This window comes from Anas platyrhynchos, chromosome 14 (assembly GCF_047663525.1).
Source record: "Anas platyrhynchos isolate ZD024472 breed Pekin duck chromosome 14, IASCAAS_PekinDuck_T2T, whole genome shotgun sequence".
NCBI lineage: Eukaryota > Metazoa > Chordata > Aves > Anseriformes > Anatidae > Anas > Anas platyrhynchos.
The window spans coordinates 16,442,176-16,455,032 of NC_092600.1; the positions used below are offsets into that span (position 1 = coordinate 16,442,176).

Sequence of the window (12,857 nt, forward strand, 5' to 3'; positions counted from 1 at the left end):
CATGGTGCAATACACAGGAGATGGGTTTGTATAAATTTGACATGATAGAGTATTTTGCTAGCAGCTCAGTCTTTCAACACACAATCTGTTTTGTTTCTCAAGCAAATTTTGCAAATTTTTTACTTCAAACACTGGTGTTTTCAAGACAAATTCTCTAACAAGTGTTAAGTCTGCCCCTAGGAGGGGCACCTGGTAGAACTATCAGCTTGCTTTCTTCTAGGACCCAATTTGCAAAAGCTTTTTATTTGCCCCTAAGAATTTCTTACATCCTTACTATTGTATCACACACTTTTGATTTATGTGCTCTAGTGGATTATTTAACAAAACAGCATGTTGCATGAAGAGCAATTCTACAATCTGGGCTTGGATACTTAAAGAAATCTTTATTAAAATGCTGTGATAAAAAACAGGTTTTGCTCATCTATTTTTCAGAGATTTACATTAAAATAGAAAACAAGAACACGTCCACAAAATGCAAACCAATACAATCCTCACTAAAACAAATCCACATTGAAAGCAGCAAAATAATTTCGTCACTACTGTGATGTAAACAGAATTACCATAAACTCCATCCTCGGTGTCCATACCCAGCATTTAAATACAATTTTAAACAAAGTAAAATAATCTATTTATATCTGAAGGTTACTGGACATCAGTATACTGTTTTCACTGATGATTTTAAATGTCAAGCCATAGAAAGATTAGACACCTAAATCAAATCCCCACATAACCTGTTGCATTTTGGTTCTAACCACCATAAACACAACAAGATAATACCCAATCCATTTAATTCCCTCAGAAAAAGTGCAATCCCTATCAACAGTTCAGTTGATAATGTCCCAAAATTACTTCAATAAATTACTTGCATAGCACAGATTACCATAGGTCTTTGAGATATTTGTATGCTTGCTGCAACAACATATCAAACAGATAGCCTACTAAGTACAGCCATTCAAATCTCCTTTTGGCATTGGCAGGATTACACATGCAGCAGAGCCCATAGTCTCTGAATCCCAGTCCAGATTTATAAATTCACAGTTTACCCAAGATCATTATGTCAAAACAAACAGTGAAGATGCTCAAACTGCACTACAATGGCTGCAAAGGGAACCAAAAGATAGGAAATAGAAGACAGACTGCCAGGACAACCTCTGTTCCTGCACTACGATACTTTCTTTAATTACCTTGTTCTATATTCAGTCCTTTTCCCTGCCTGCTGTCTACTATTGCACTTAATGTTCAGATTGGCTTGGCCACTCTTTACAAGGAACTGATCCTGTTATCTTCGTTACTCAATGAGAAGCACAAAATCTGTTAGTGTCCTGTTCTAATCATACCCTAAGCAGATCATTCATTTCTTCTTTTGGTTTTACATATTGCCCAACATACACTATCTGAATGCTTTAAATTAATTTAGTAATGATTTTGATAATACCATGAGCTTTCATGACATTATTTTACTCTAAAAACAAACCCAGAATGTAGTGTTTGTTTTTTAAATTCTGAATGTTTGTTTTTTGTTTGTTTTTTTTCACCATGCATTTATTTATTTACTAAGAACTCTTCTTCTCCTAGCATGGAAGTCACAAGAAGTGAGATTCTGGATACTAGGAAGGGGACATTTTTGTACAAGAGGCTTTTATCTGTTTTCCTTCAAAAGCCTGAGCACAGAGCTGCAAACAATCCTGCCTGTGTTTCGGAAGCTCTGCCCGTTGTAATACCCATGTTCAGCACTTAACCTCCTTTCTTCCCATTACCTCTTGCAAAACGTTTTTGTCTACACCAACAGCAGCCTTCTCCTTAGCAAATGTTGAATAGATCAAGACATCTACCATCTTGTTACTACACAGCAAAGCAATCCACCCACTAACTGAGCAGGCTGGATAACTGGATACCTTTAAAACAAAAAAATCTGAGGGCTCTACTTACAGTGATACAAAGACTCCTCTTCTGTTTACCCAACATGTACATTGAAAGCTTTGCAACACTGTTTGGATACATTCTCAGCCAGCCCAGGCTTTAAACCAAGGTTAGTGCCATCTGTCTCTTTTTGGCAGCATCCAGATTGATGTAAAATATCCTATGGCACTTTTTAAAAGGACTGGAGTTAAAGCATGGCTTTGGTCAATTCCCTTAAATTATTAACATAACAGAGCTGGCTGACATCAATGCCAGTCAGCACACCTGTATCTATAAGCTCACTGCACCTTTTCTTGCAATACAATTAACTATTTCACTAGCTATAGTAGACACAATATATGAAAATACTTAGACACATAAAAGTCATTAAAGGTTCTATTTTTTTCTATTGCTTTTCTTAGTTGAATTATTGTTAAATACATCTTATTGTCAAGCCAGTGATTAAAATTTGTACTGCTGTCAAATATTTTTGATTTCTGCATAGTATATTCTCATGTACTTCTTGAATTCTAGAGTCCTAAACAAACACAAGGCTAAAAATTAAAAGCAATAAGAAAAAAATAATATTTGAATTGGGAAGGGTATCCGGCTCTTGGGGGAAAGAACTAAACTGAAGGGATACAATACTTGAAAAAAGGCTTCAAAGCTTCAAATACAAAAAGACAGGATTCACATGGAAGCAATTTGTAGGGTCAAACCTTTCTGTGATCCTGGAAAATACACTCAAGTATTATTATTTGAGATTTAATACAGCCTAAATAGCATAACCCATTCACTTTAGCTGTGCCAAAATCACTTCTGCAATACCAATAATCATGAATGCTTCAGATATGCAGAGATCTATATTGGATCATTTCCATTCCTCACACAACTTTCACCTTTATTACTAACCATACACATACCACCTGGGACAAATTTTTACTATTGTAATAGTTATGGAAATTTAATCACTCTACTAAAAGCTCTGGCTTCCATTCTTCTAAGAAGCATGACAATATAAAAAGGTCCTTATCTCCAGTCTGAAAACAAACCAAGCATTCTTGGGTTGCATTAGCTATGGCAGGATCACAGATGCTCTGCGCTTTCCAGACTTTGGTGGAAGAAACTGTCCCACTATTTGCTCGGTCACTAGTAGAGATTCATAGCCCAATGCCATTCACCAGGTTTCACTAACAATCAAGTGACAACAGAAGGAAATATATCAGAGTAAAAACAAATAGGGGGTAGTGAGAAAACCTTTTCAAGTTTCATTTAAACGTTAAATAACAGAACTTTTGTCCTGGTTAGGACCCTAAGTCAGCAAAGCATTTGCTTATGTGCTTAAACAAGATACTCAAATGGAAAGACAGCCTTTTGTGCACGTCATAGATGAAAAATCAGGATATGTCTCTCATCTCACCAGGCAGGTAAATATAGGACAAAAATACAGGTCTTCGTGAGGACAGAAGACCTTATAAAAATGGCACAAGCTAAATCAGTAAGAAGACATGCTGATACAATAGAAAGTGTAAGTGTACCTATGCAATGAATGAAAATCATGTCTGAAATTTAGGAAACATCAGAAGGAAGATATAATGGAATAATTATTTTTGTAGTAAAATATCTCAAGATATGTTTGGATTTACATTACTGTAGCTTATAATTTTTTTTTCTTCTAGTAAGAAGGATATTGAAAGCATTTTCCAAATACCCTACTTCTCCCAAGGGAGTTTTTCAAAATGAAAACAGAAGAGGAGGGAGGGGGAAGTAGTGATACTTCAAAATAGCTATCAATCTGTGAGGAGATTCTCCCCCCCAAATAATAATAATAAAAAGACTGTCTAAATCTGAAACTCTTAGATCAAAAAAATTCATATTGAGATGAATATAGCTACCAGTAAGCCTCTCATGAAAAAGTCAGATATAAGAGTCTCTGAAGCAACATGCATCACGTGCAAGCTTTAAACAATGTGAAAAAACATATGTAACTGCCCTTCTCAAAATACTGCCAATACAGGTATGATGTTGCTTTTAACTCATGCCTGTTTGCACCCAAATCCTGGGCCACTCACACAACTTGGTTCATTTTCTCTTTGTGACAAAGCCCAGTCCCACGTAACAATGTTAGCTGGGAAAGCTGCAGCTCCTTCTCCACCCACTGAAGACTCATAACACAAACCTACCCTATGCTAGTTCAGTCAGGGAGGTAATACTCAAAAATGGAAGAGAAACAAGTAGTAGAGGGAGACCACATGTATCCAACAGAATAGAAACACTCATAAGGAAAACAAAACAAAACAAAACAAACAAACAAACGAACAAAAAACAATCCCAAAATACTTAAAAAGCAGAAGATAAACAGAACTACAGCAATCACTGCAAAACCCACAAAATCTAAACTAGGTTCTAAGTTTACAAGGAATACAGTTTAAGCAAGATAAAAACCTTACGTATTAGAGAGTTCTTTGGCTCAGCCAGCTGCTGCCAGCTTGTCTGTCTGTCTTTCAATTTCTCAGAAAGGTGTGTGTGAAAATCTAAATGAAATAAAACAAATGCATTTTAGAGATGGCTCTTTTCCTCTTTTTCTTCCATTTTGTTCAGCTTTGGTGTAATACAGCCATTTGAATGGTTCACCTCCTCCCACCCAATACATCTCTGAATAAGAAAAATACAGTACTCATTATGATCTAGAGACAGAAATTTATCCTTGATATCTGACACATACAGAAGCAAAATGAGTAGAGATGCAATATTACTGGTGAAATGTTGCTTTTAGGATGTACATAAACTCAGTGTCAGTATCATTAGCTATGCAAATGGACAACACATACAAATCTGTATACAGCACATGCATTAAAAGTTAACCTGAAGTCCATAAGACTTTTCCATGCCTGTTGTACAGTAAGTATTTAAGATCATAATATGCTATTTTCAGTGTATTATTTATTAATCAGTAATGTAACATGTTATATTCCTCTTAAAAAGATCAGTTTGATTATTTTAATGCAGTCTTTTATGATACATTTGTAAAACAGACTTTCAGCTGTTACAAAGCACTTCTTAGATCAAGTTTACTGCAGCAGCATGATGACTTTCACATTCACTGGCAACAAAATCAGGCTCATTCTATTGCAACCAGACATGAACCAGTGAAACTGCAGTGCAGCAAGGTCAGCAATCTTTTTTCATTGTCTCATAAAAACTCCCCAGTTTTAGGAAGCCAGGTTTTAACATAGGTAAGAAAAAAAATACTTAATTTTTAACTGCCTTTCTTTTGGACTAAAAAACAAAACAAAACAAAAGCTTCCTAGTGTACGGTTAGTTTAAATTAACCTGGATTTTGAAAATGAAGCCATTATGAGGTTCTCTTACATTTGAAAAGCACAAAATGCATTGAAAAATACCACTGAATTTCAAAATAAAAACCAATAGTTTCCAGAGGTAGAAAATAGGACATAAAACCTATTTTTTATATATTTACATGAATTTCCTTACAACAACCATTATGACAAGAAGCCTAATAATTAATGTATGGTCACTTCAATTCTCATTTCTTTAAGGCTTCATTGGGAAATTATTTTACTTGGTGCATCCCAGGTCCAAGTGCTTAATTAATAGGGTAATAATTTAATCTTGCACCCAGGAATCACTAGAATCAGCACTGAAAACATGTTCTGTATACCACAGTAATTTACTACTTGGAAGGAGGAAAAAAAAAACAACCATCAACAACAACAAAAAACACAATATCTTGACACAAAGCTATAAAAACAGATGCCTGAAAAACAGAAGTAATACTTCACATGTAAAAGATGTAAGACAACATATTAGCTATTTTGGAGGAGCATAAATGTTTCTGACCTAACCTGACTACACAGAAATCTTGTCAAAGAATTCTGGCTCTCAGTTTTACATTGCTGGCTTTCAGGGTAAATTGTAATTTTAAGGGACAAGTTACACCTTTACCAACAATAAAAAACAGACAGTTTACTAACCTGTCTAAATGCCTCCTTGCCACACATGAAATGAAAGTTTAATGTGGTGTGATTGTAAATCATTTTCAGGTGTTTTAGCTCATATCTCATTAGCTCAGCTTAACTTTTGATGGTACAGACTTTTGATTTAACAGCAAGGAAGGAAAATAAAGAGATTTTCAGGATCTCTTCACTGAAAAATAATACTACAAATAAGTGAACCAGAGATATACAAAGTGCAGAGTACAATGACTTGATATAAGAACTTTGGTAACTACCAAAACAATTCATTACAAATTTCATCATTTTGATGTTACTAGGAATTTTCCACCAAATATTACACTGAATACTTTCATATTATATATATATATATTTGTATTTTACTTTCACATTATATATATATATATATACGTATTTTGAGTAAAAAGATAAGTAGGAAGGTATCAAAATGGAAAGCACAGAATTGATTCAAGAAGCTCCTCTCTTCTGTGGTCCATAAAATTAAAAAAGTTTTTAGTTCTACAGTTTCTGCTATATTATGCTCTACAATATGCATTTTTTTGAAGTCTTTAATGTCTTGATTTTCATTTCAACAGTTTTACTTTCATTTCTGTTTCAAGAGGAAAAAAACAGAATTAATCCATCAAGAGAATGTTGACTGACATTTTATCACATTGCCCTTTAGAAGCTTGTGTATGTTACTAAGTCTGTTATTTTCTCTCTTTCCCTATCTGTGGCCACCTTGGGATATTTGATCCTTACAATTACAAAGAGCACAGATGAGGATGACAACTGTTCCCCCAAGGAAGCTGAGCCATCATCCCTCTTTTTGATGTGAAACATCTAAAACTAATGTCACAAAAATAAGTTTCCAAGCTCTGTTTCTCCAATAATTATTAAAAAAAAAAAAAAAAAAAAGTTTGCTACCAATGCCCAAAGGAAAGAATTATTTAAATGTTGAGATACTTTTAGTGTCATCTGAAGGGAAGTCTCTATGGGTATTACCCTGCTCTGACACTCACAGGGAGTTAAGCCTAATTGCATTTAGGGTTATCTCTAGCAGCTACACTCAGAATCAAACATCCTCAAGAGGACTATTGTTCTAACTAATCTATTTATTAGGCTATTATTCAGATTCAGCACAGTCTTTTATAAAAAATCTCAAAGGGATAGTAAAGGATTTTGCAATCATCAGACGTATACTATGACCTACAATATCCACCCCTGTCAAGTTAGGGAAAAAAAATGGTTTTGTAAGTAAATCTTTAGATCATTAAGTTAATTTTATGCCCTATTATACACGGCACTTCACACCTGGAAGAAGTAAAGCCCCCGTGAATTTACTGTTTTCTTTCCTCTAAAACACAAATCCCCCATGTCCAGAGGTCCACTTGCTCCTACAGCAATTGACTCAAAGAAATCTGCTTTCCACACCTTACTTTCAAAGAGGAATAACGGTTTTCAGCTCAGTGTATCTCATCTCAGTTCAAGTTCAAAATCGATATTGACACAGCTAATTTTAAATAATTGCAAAACTTTTTGAAAAACAAGACAACAAATACCAGAACACCAAAGCTGGTCTCCTGCAACATACACGACACCCAGACGAGCCACTCATCTCTCACACAGCATTCAAAATTTTCTTCTCCTCTCCTTAAACAACCCTCTGCAGAAACTACTCACTCCTCTGTGTCCACCCACTGGTTCATTTCTAGCACCCCCTTCACTTCCCTCACACCCCAGCCAGCCTCCACTAGGCCAGGCTCACTGACCAGGCCTACCACGAGCCTTCTTGTGGTGCCACGGAAGCGCTGGCGAAGCCAGGCACTGCCACTTCCCGCTTCCATCGCCTCCCTCTCTCCGTGCCATGTCACCTGCAGCACAGACGTGCCTGTGCTTGCCAGGACCCCACAGCGGCACAGCCCCGGCCCCCCAGCACAGCACACACCTCACGGACAGCGTGAGGCTCAGTGCCAAACAGCATGTTTTCAGCCAGGGCCCTTCTGGTTCTCTGCTCCTCTCAAGCTGGTGTAACAGTCAGGAAGAACTGTTTCTACCCAGAAACAAGCACTACTCCTCTCTCTTCTTCTTCCCCCCTCATTTATTTTCTCGTTAGGAGTATTCCCCATCACAGTCCTAGCATGATGGATGCATCCAATGACGCACTATTTTCTCCCTTACTGGTCCAGTCAGGCATTCTGGAATTCCATTTTTTAACATTTCCCAAAAGACACCACTAGAAGTTTGGCTTCTTAGACATACCATATGCTCTACCTTTAAGATAGCAACACATTATTTATGACTAATTTTAAATGTATAAAATTTTAATGATAATGTTGTAAATTAATTACTTTTTCTTTCTTTTTAATGATATCTCTTTTTCCCACCTGTAATTCTTAAGTCCCTTTGTTGGCATTCATCTTGAAAATTACTGTGGAACTCCAAATACCATCAGAGCCTAAGTGTCCTCCTATGTTCTGTTTGCATTGCCCCTCTTCCAAATGGCACAATCCCATTTTTATTGGTAATAAACAGTAGAGAGCTGGCTTATTTTTTGTTATAAATAGCCCTTTGGAAGCATTAAAAAATTCTTACCAAAACCCTTAATTTTTCAGGCTGCCTCTCTCCCTTGCCCAGTAGTTCCACAGATGAATTGATCCAGTAGGGAACTGGCTCCATTTCTGTCACACTGACGTGGCTGCGGTCCTTTGCCACTGTCCTTCATTTCCTGCCTATGGAGCACTTGTAATGAGCACAAGTTGCTGCCCTGTTAATGCCTCAGTACACTTTCATTACTATTTGCTCAACATTCCTGATCTTTATGTGCTTCAAGGAAGAGGACAAAACCTGTAACAACTAACAAAACACAGTCAGTACTGGGCAGGTTGAAACTCCACATTTTTCTGGAATAACCTTTTTCATTTTTGTTTATGCATCACATTCTTCCCTAACATTTGAGATCAAGCATACTGAACAGACATAAAAGTACTGTACTCTTAACCTACATGCATACTATTTCTGGAGGCAAATAATGATTATGGAGAAATTAGAAGACAGTAATACAAAAGCCATGCACAAAAGTATTGCAATATGAACTGTTCCATAAAATATGAACTAGCCATGCAATTTTTCATTTCTTATATAGTCTTGACAGAATTGCCTGCTATTTTCTCTATTATGTTCTATTACACATTTTATATTTGATATTTTTTTTGATCTTTTACAAGAGTTGTGTTGATTTTTCTTTCCCGGGAAGCATATCACCAAGCCAATTAAACCTGAAAAAGCTGTATGTGCATACTATACTACCTGTTCTCCAGCCAAAATCTTCTCCAACATAAAGCACCCACAATATATTTTGCCTTTGCAAGTATACTCTTAAATACGTTAACAACAAAAACTCACGCAAGACTGACAAACACTGCAAAGGAAAATGGTCTAATATTGGTTCAAGTTTGTTTGAAAGCATATTATATTCCAGTGAATTAAACACCAAATATACCATAGTCTTCTACAAAAGGTAAGCTTACAAAATTGGAGTTAGAAGAATATTTGTTTCACATAGGTATTTATCATGTCCCAAATATTACTAAACATTGCCATTAACAAATCTACTATGCCAGGAGTTGGATTTTCGAAGTGCATTGTCTGTATCTCCTATACAGGATCAAATAAACAATTAGCTACACAACAGACAATTGCACAGGACTTAAAATGATAAATATTCACTTCCTATGGACTAACAAAAGCACTATGATGTTGTAGTACCCTTAGAGTCATGTGGACATGCATAATTCAGATCAGCATTTAGAAAAGCAAATAGATACGTTGATTTCTCTGTGTGCAAGTACAGTGTGTCTACACTTAGGAACCTAAAGTATACCAAAACTAAAAGTTGAGTAAAATTAAATGGTTTCTTGTCTTATTTCCAAAGGGAATTAAATAAAGGCCTCTCAAGTCCAAACAAAGACATCTGCACAGGGGGGTTTCAATCAATTTCACAATACAACTTCAAAATCATGGCACAAAATCTGTGTTAATTTGGACTAATCTTCTCAAATGCCTCTGAACAATCAAGCAATACTTTCTAAATAAAAATAAAAATTTTAAAAATATGTAATTGTCTTTATTAAACATAGTCATTGACTTGCATCAAAAGAAAACCTTTGCAAGTGAAGCTTCACAGTTTTACCTTCCTTATGCTGTTTCCTTCACATTTTATTTTGCTTTGTTTTAAAGTGAGGGCTGCTTGAACACTACCACTTTAGGCTGTTGGCAATGAGCTAGTATCTCTGTAAGGGTCAATGAGTCAACTATGAGTCAATATCCCCATAATTTATAAAACAATAAGCCACAGTTCTCACAGGAATAATTTATTAAAAACTAAGGAACATTTCACATAACAAGTAGAATTACTGTAAGGTTGCCTTCCCTTTCTTTAATACCTTTTTCATGCAACAATTTCTCCCAAGTAACATATCACTATTAGTTCAGTCTCTGTTCCAATAAATATATTTTTAGACCAAGGACTTAATCCTGCAAAGACCGTTATCTAAATTATTAGGCTAATGGGGGAGGATTTAATTACTGAAATATAACACAGCTCCTGGTGAAAGTCTGTACCACTTTTTTTTTTTTTCCAAATCCAGCTCTTTCAAAACAAAAAAATCACTAAAAAAAAAAAAAAAAAGCCTTCATATAAATATGGTGACAATTATCACATTAATCAAGCTTTACAACAAAAGAGGACAGGTACAAAGTTGAAATTTAAGAGGGGACTGTAGGTATTACGCTGCAATCAATCAACAATTCAATCAAAGCACCTACTTTTGTTCTTCATCACATTTGGCACCACACTAAAAATGCCCAAGTACAAACTGTACATAGAAGGCTTTAAAATAATTAAAATTTTTCTCCTCATTGTGGGATACATATTGATATCCTGTACTTTTTCAACTTGAAAGCGTACAGAAAGAACAAGCCAACCAAAATGCTACAGTAAAAATTAGCTGCCAAATACTACTTTTGCTACTTCTTTTGTGAGTAAATGATGAAAAACAAAGTTAGCTGCTCTTAATAATACTGCACTAGCTTTTAGCCCATGAGCTAATATCAGCAGAATGGAGTACTGTGACATCCGTGAAATAAAATCTTAAAGAATTCTTAAAACAATGGAAAGAAAATTTTCTAGTGAAAGCATACATTTCTGATGGTGCTATATCATTATAACCACATGTTATGTGTCGGATCCTCCTACCTCTCCAGAACAAACGAAACCAACAAAACATACATTATGTCGAAAAAAACAGTACAAACCTAGTATGTGGACAAAAGAGGTAAGAGGGACTGAAGTGTCACCATATCAGTCCTCTTGACACACTTTTTTTTTTTTTTCCCAATGATCTGAGTATTGCATAAGCCCTTAAACATCTTACATGCCTTGAGCATGTCCATTGCTCATTCAAAAATCAAGAAGCTTCATAAAAATATAAAGAATCCTAACAAGAACAAACAAAAGCAAGAACCAATACACTTGAGCTCTGAGAGAACTGGTGACTGAGACCAGTGTTTTAGCAATAATGCCTTCCAAAACAAAACAAAAGAGCTTACTAAAACAGAAACTAACATATCACTCAGCACCTGACGTTCTCATTATATAGTTATGTTCTTTGTTAAGAATTACACTGTTTGTTTTTAAATTGTTAAGTCAAGTTAGTTGACTTGATGAGCCTCACCCACCTCTTTCTGCAGTGAATTCTATTATAAAAAAATAAAAAAATCTAATTACAGTTTTCAAGTAATGTAGTTGGTAAATTCTAATTTATCACAATTCATGAAAGTAAAAGGAGACCAACTCATCATTCTACTGCATTATTTGTTTGGGAAAAATCACTAAAGAAAAGAATTTAACCTCAAATTTTATCAATTATCTTTTCAGCCTCGATAATGAGATCAGATAGCTCTGAAATGAATTTATTCTCAGGACCCTTTGCAAAAAAAAACATAAGTACAACCTGTAGCGAGTGAGATCAATGATCTTTTATCACATCTCCAGCCTAAGGAAGAGCCGAAAACTGGAGTAATGTAAATGTGTAATGATAATCCTTCGGTGTATTCCCATATTCCCTGTAACTGCAGGATTTTGTGTTTCAGATTTCCTAAATTCTTTATTCAACAGCCCTGGTTGTTTTTTTCTCAGTTCACTCTTGGAACAAATAAATTGCAAACTGTTAGTATTTACAAAGTCCAGACACAAAGAGTCCAACAACTTGCCTGAACGTTGTATGTATAAATTCAGTTTATCTCGGATCTGCATTTACTACTTGAATGTTATGTTGCAGCTCCCATAAGGCAAAAGAGCAGAGAATGATCATTCCTTATTGACACGCTCTATGTAATTCACCACTGCAAAGATTTCAAATGTCACCGATCACTGTTTTTTACGCTAAAGAGTACTAAACTATTAATTTGTCCCTAATAAGGAAGCTGCCATACTTTGGGTATGCCACCCACTCATACCTTCTACAGTTGTACAATGCCCTTCTTCCTACATAGGGGGAAGAATTGGACATATCATTCGAGGTACAGGCAGCCCCCACCCTTATGCAACGGCAGTAATGACATTTTCTGTTTTGTTCTTTAAACTTTGTTCATAAACTTTATACCAGCTTCTTTTGTTTGTTGTAAGAAACACTACTGTAATATTGAATGGATGTCCTTTCTTCAGATTGTTTGCTCCAGCACTAACACAGCTTGCCTGAATAACAGACAATTCAGAGTCCATCACATTTCCTCATCAATTATGAATTTCACCTGCTGTTTCCTCTCCCAGTCACTCAGTATCATGAGATTCTTCCTGAAATGTTTCCCTGTCTGTTTTTGTCTTCACTACCCTGGATAACCCCTGGCATATAGAAAACTGTCAGCGTGCTCCACATCTTTTTTCTCCAGCTCATTTTTAAAAACAATAACAAAAAAATGCAG

The 12,857-nt window shown here is 35.6% G+C and overlaps 1 protein-coding gene across 9 annotated transcripts in view; it reads right to left on the reverse strand.

Moving 5' to 3' along the window:
* Window positions 1–12,857, reverse strand: part of TENM2 (teneurin transmembrane protein 2) — a 1,606,114-nt gene that overhangs the window by 290,659 nt on the left and 1,302,598 nt on the right. For 8 of the 9 annotated variants that reach the window (XM_072044660.1, XM_072044658.1, XM_072044657.1 and 5 more), the window contains one exon: window positions 4,350–4,433. The exons of the other annotated variant lie outside the window; for it this stretch is intronic. In XM_072044660.1, coding sequence (XP_071900761.1) covers window positions 4,350–4,433 — 84 coding nt within the window. The remainder of the gene's footprint in view (window positions 1–4,349; window positions 4,434–12,857) is intronic. 9 annotated transcript variants of the gene reach the window in all.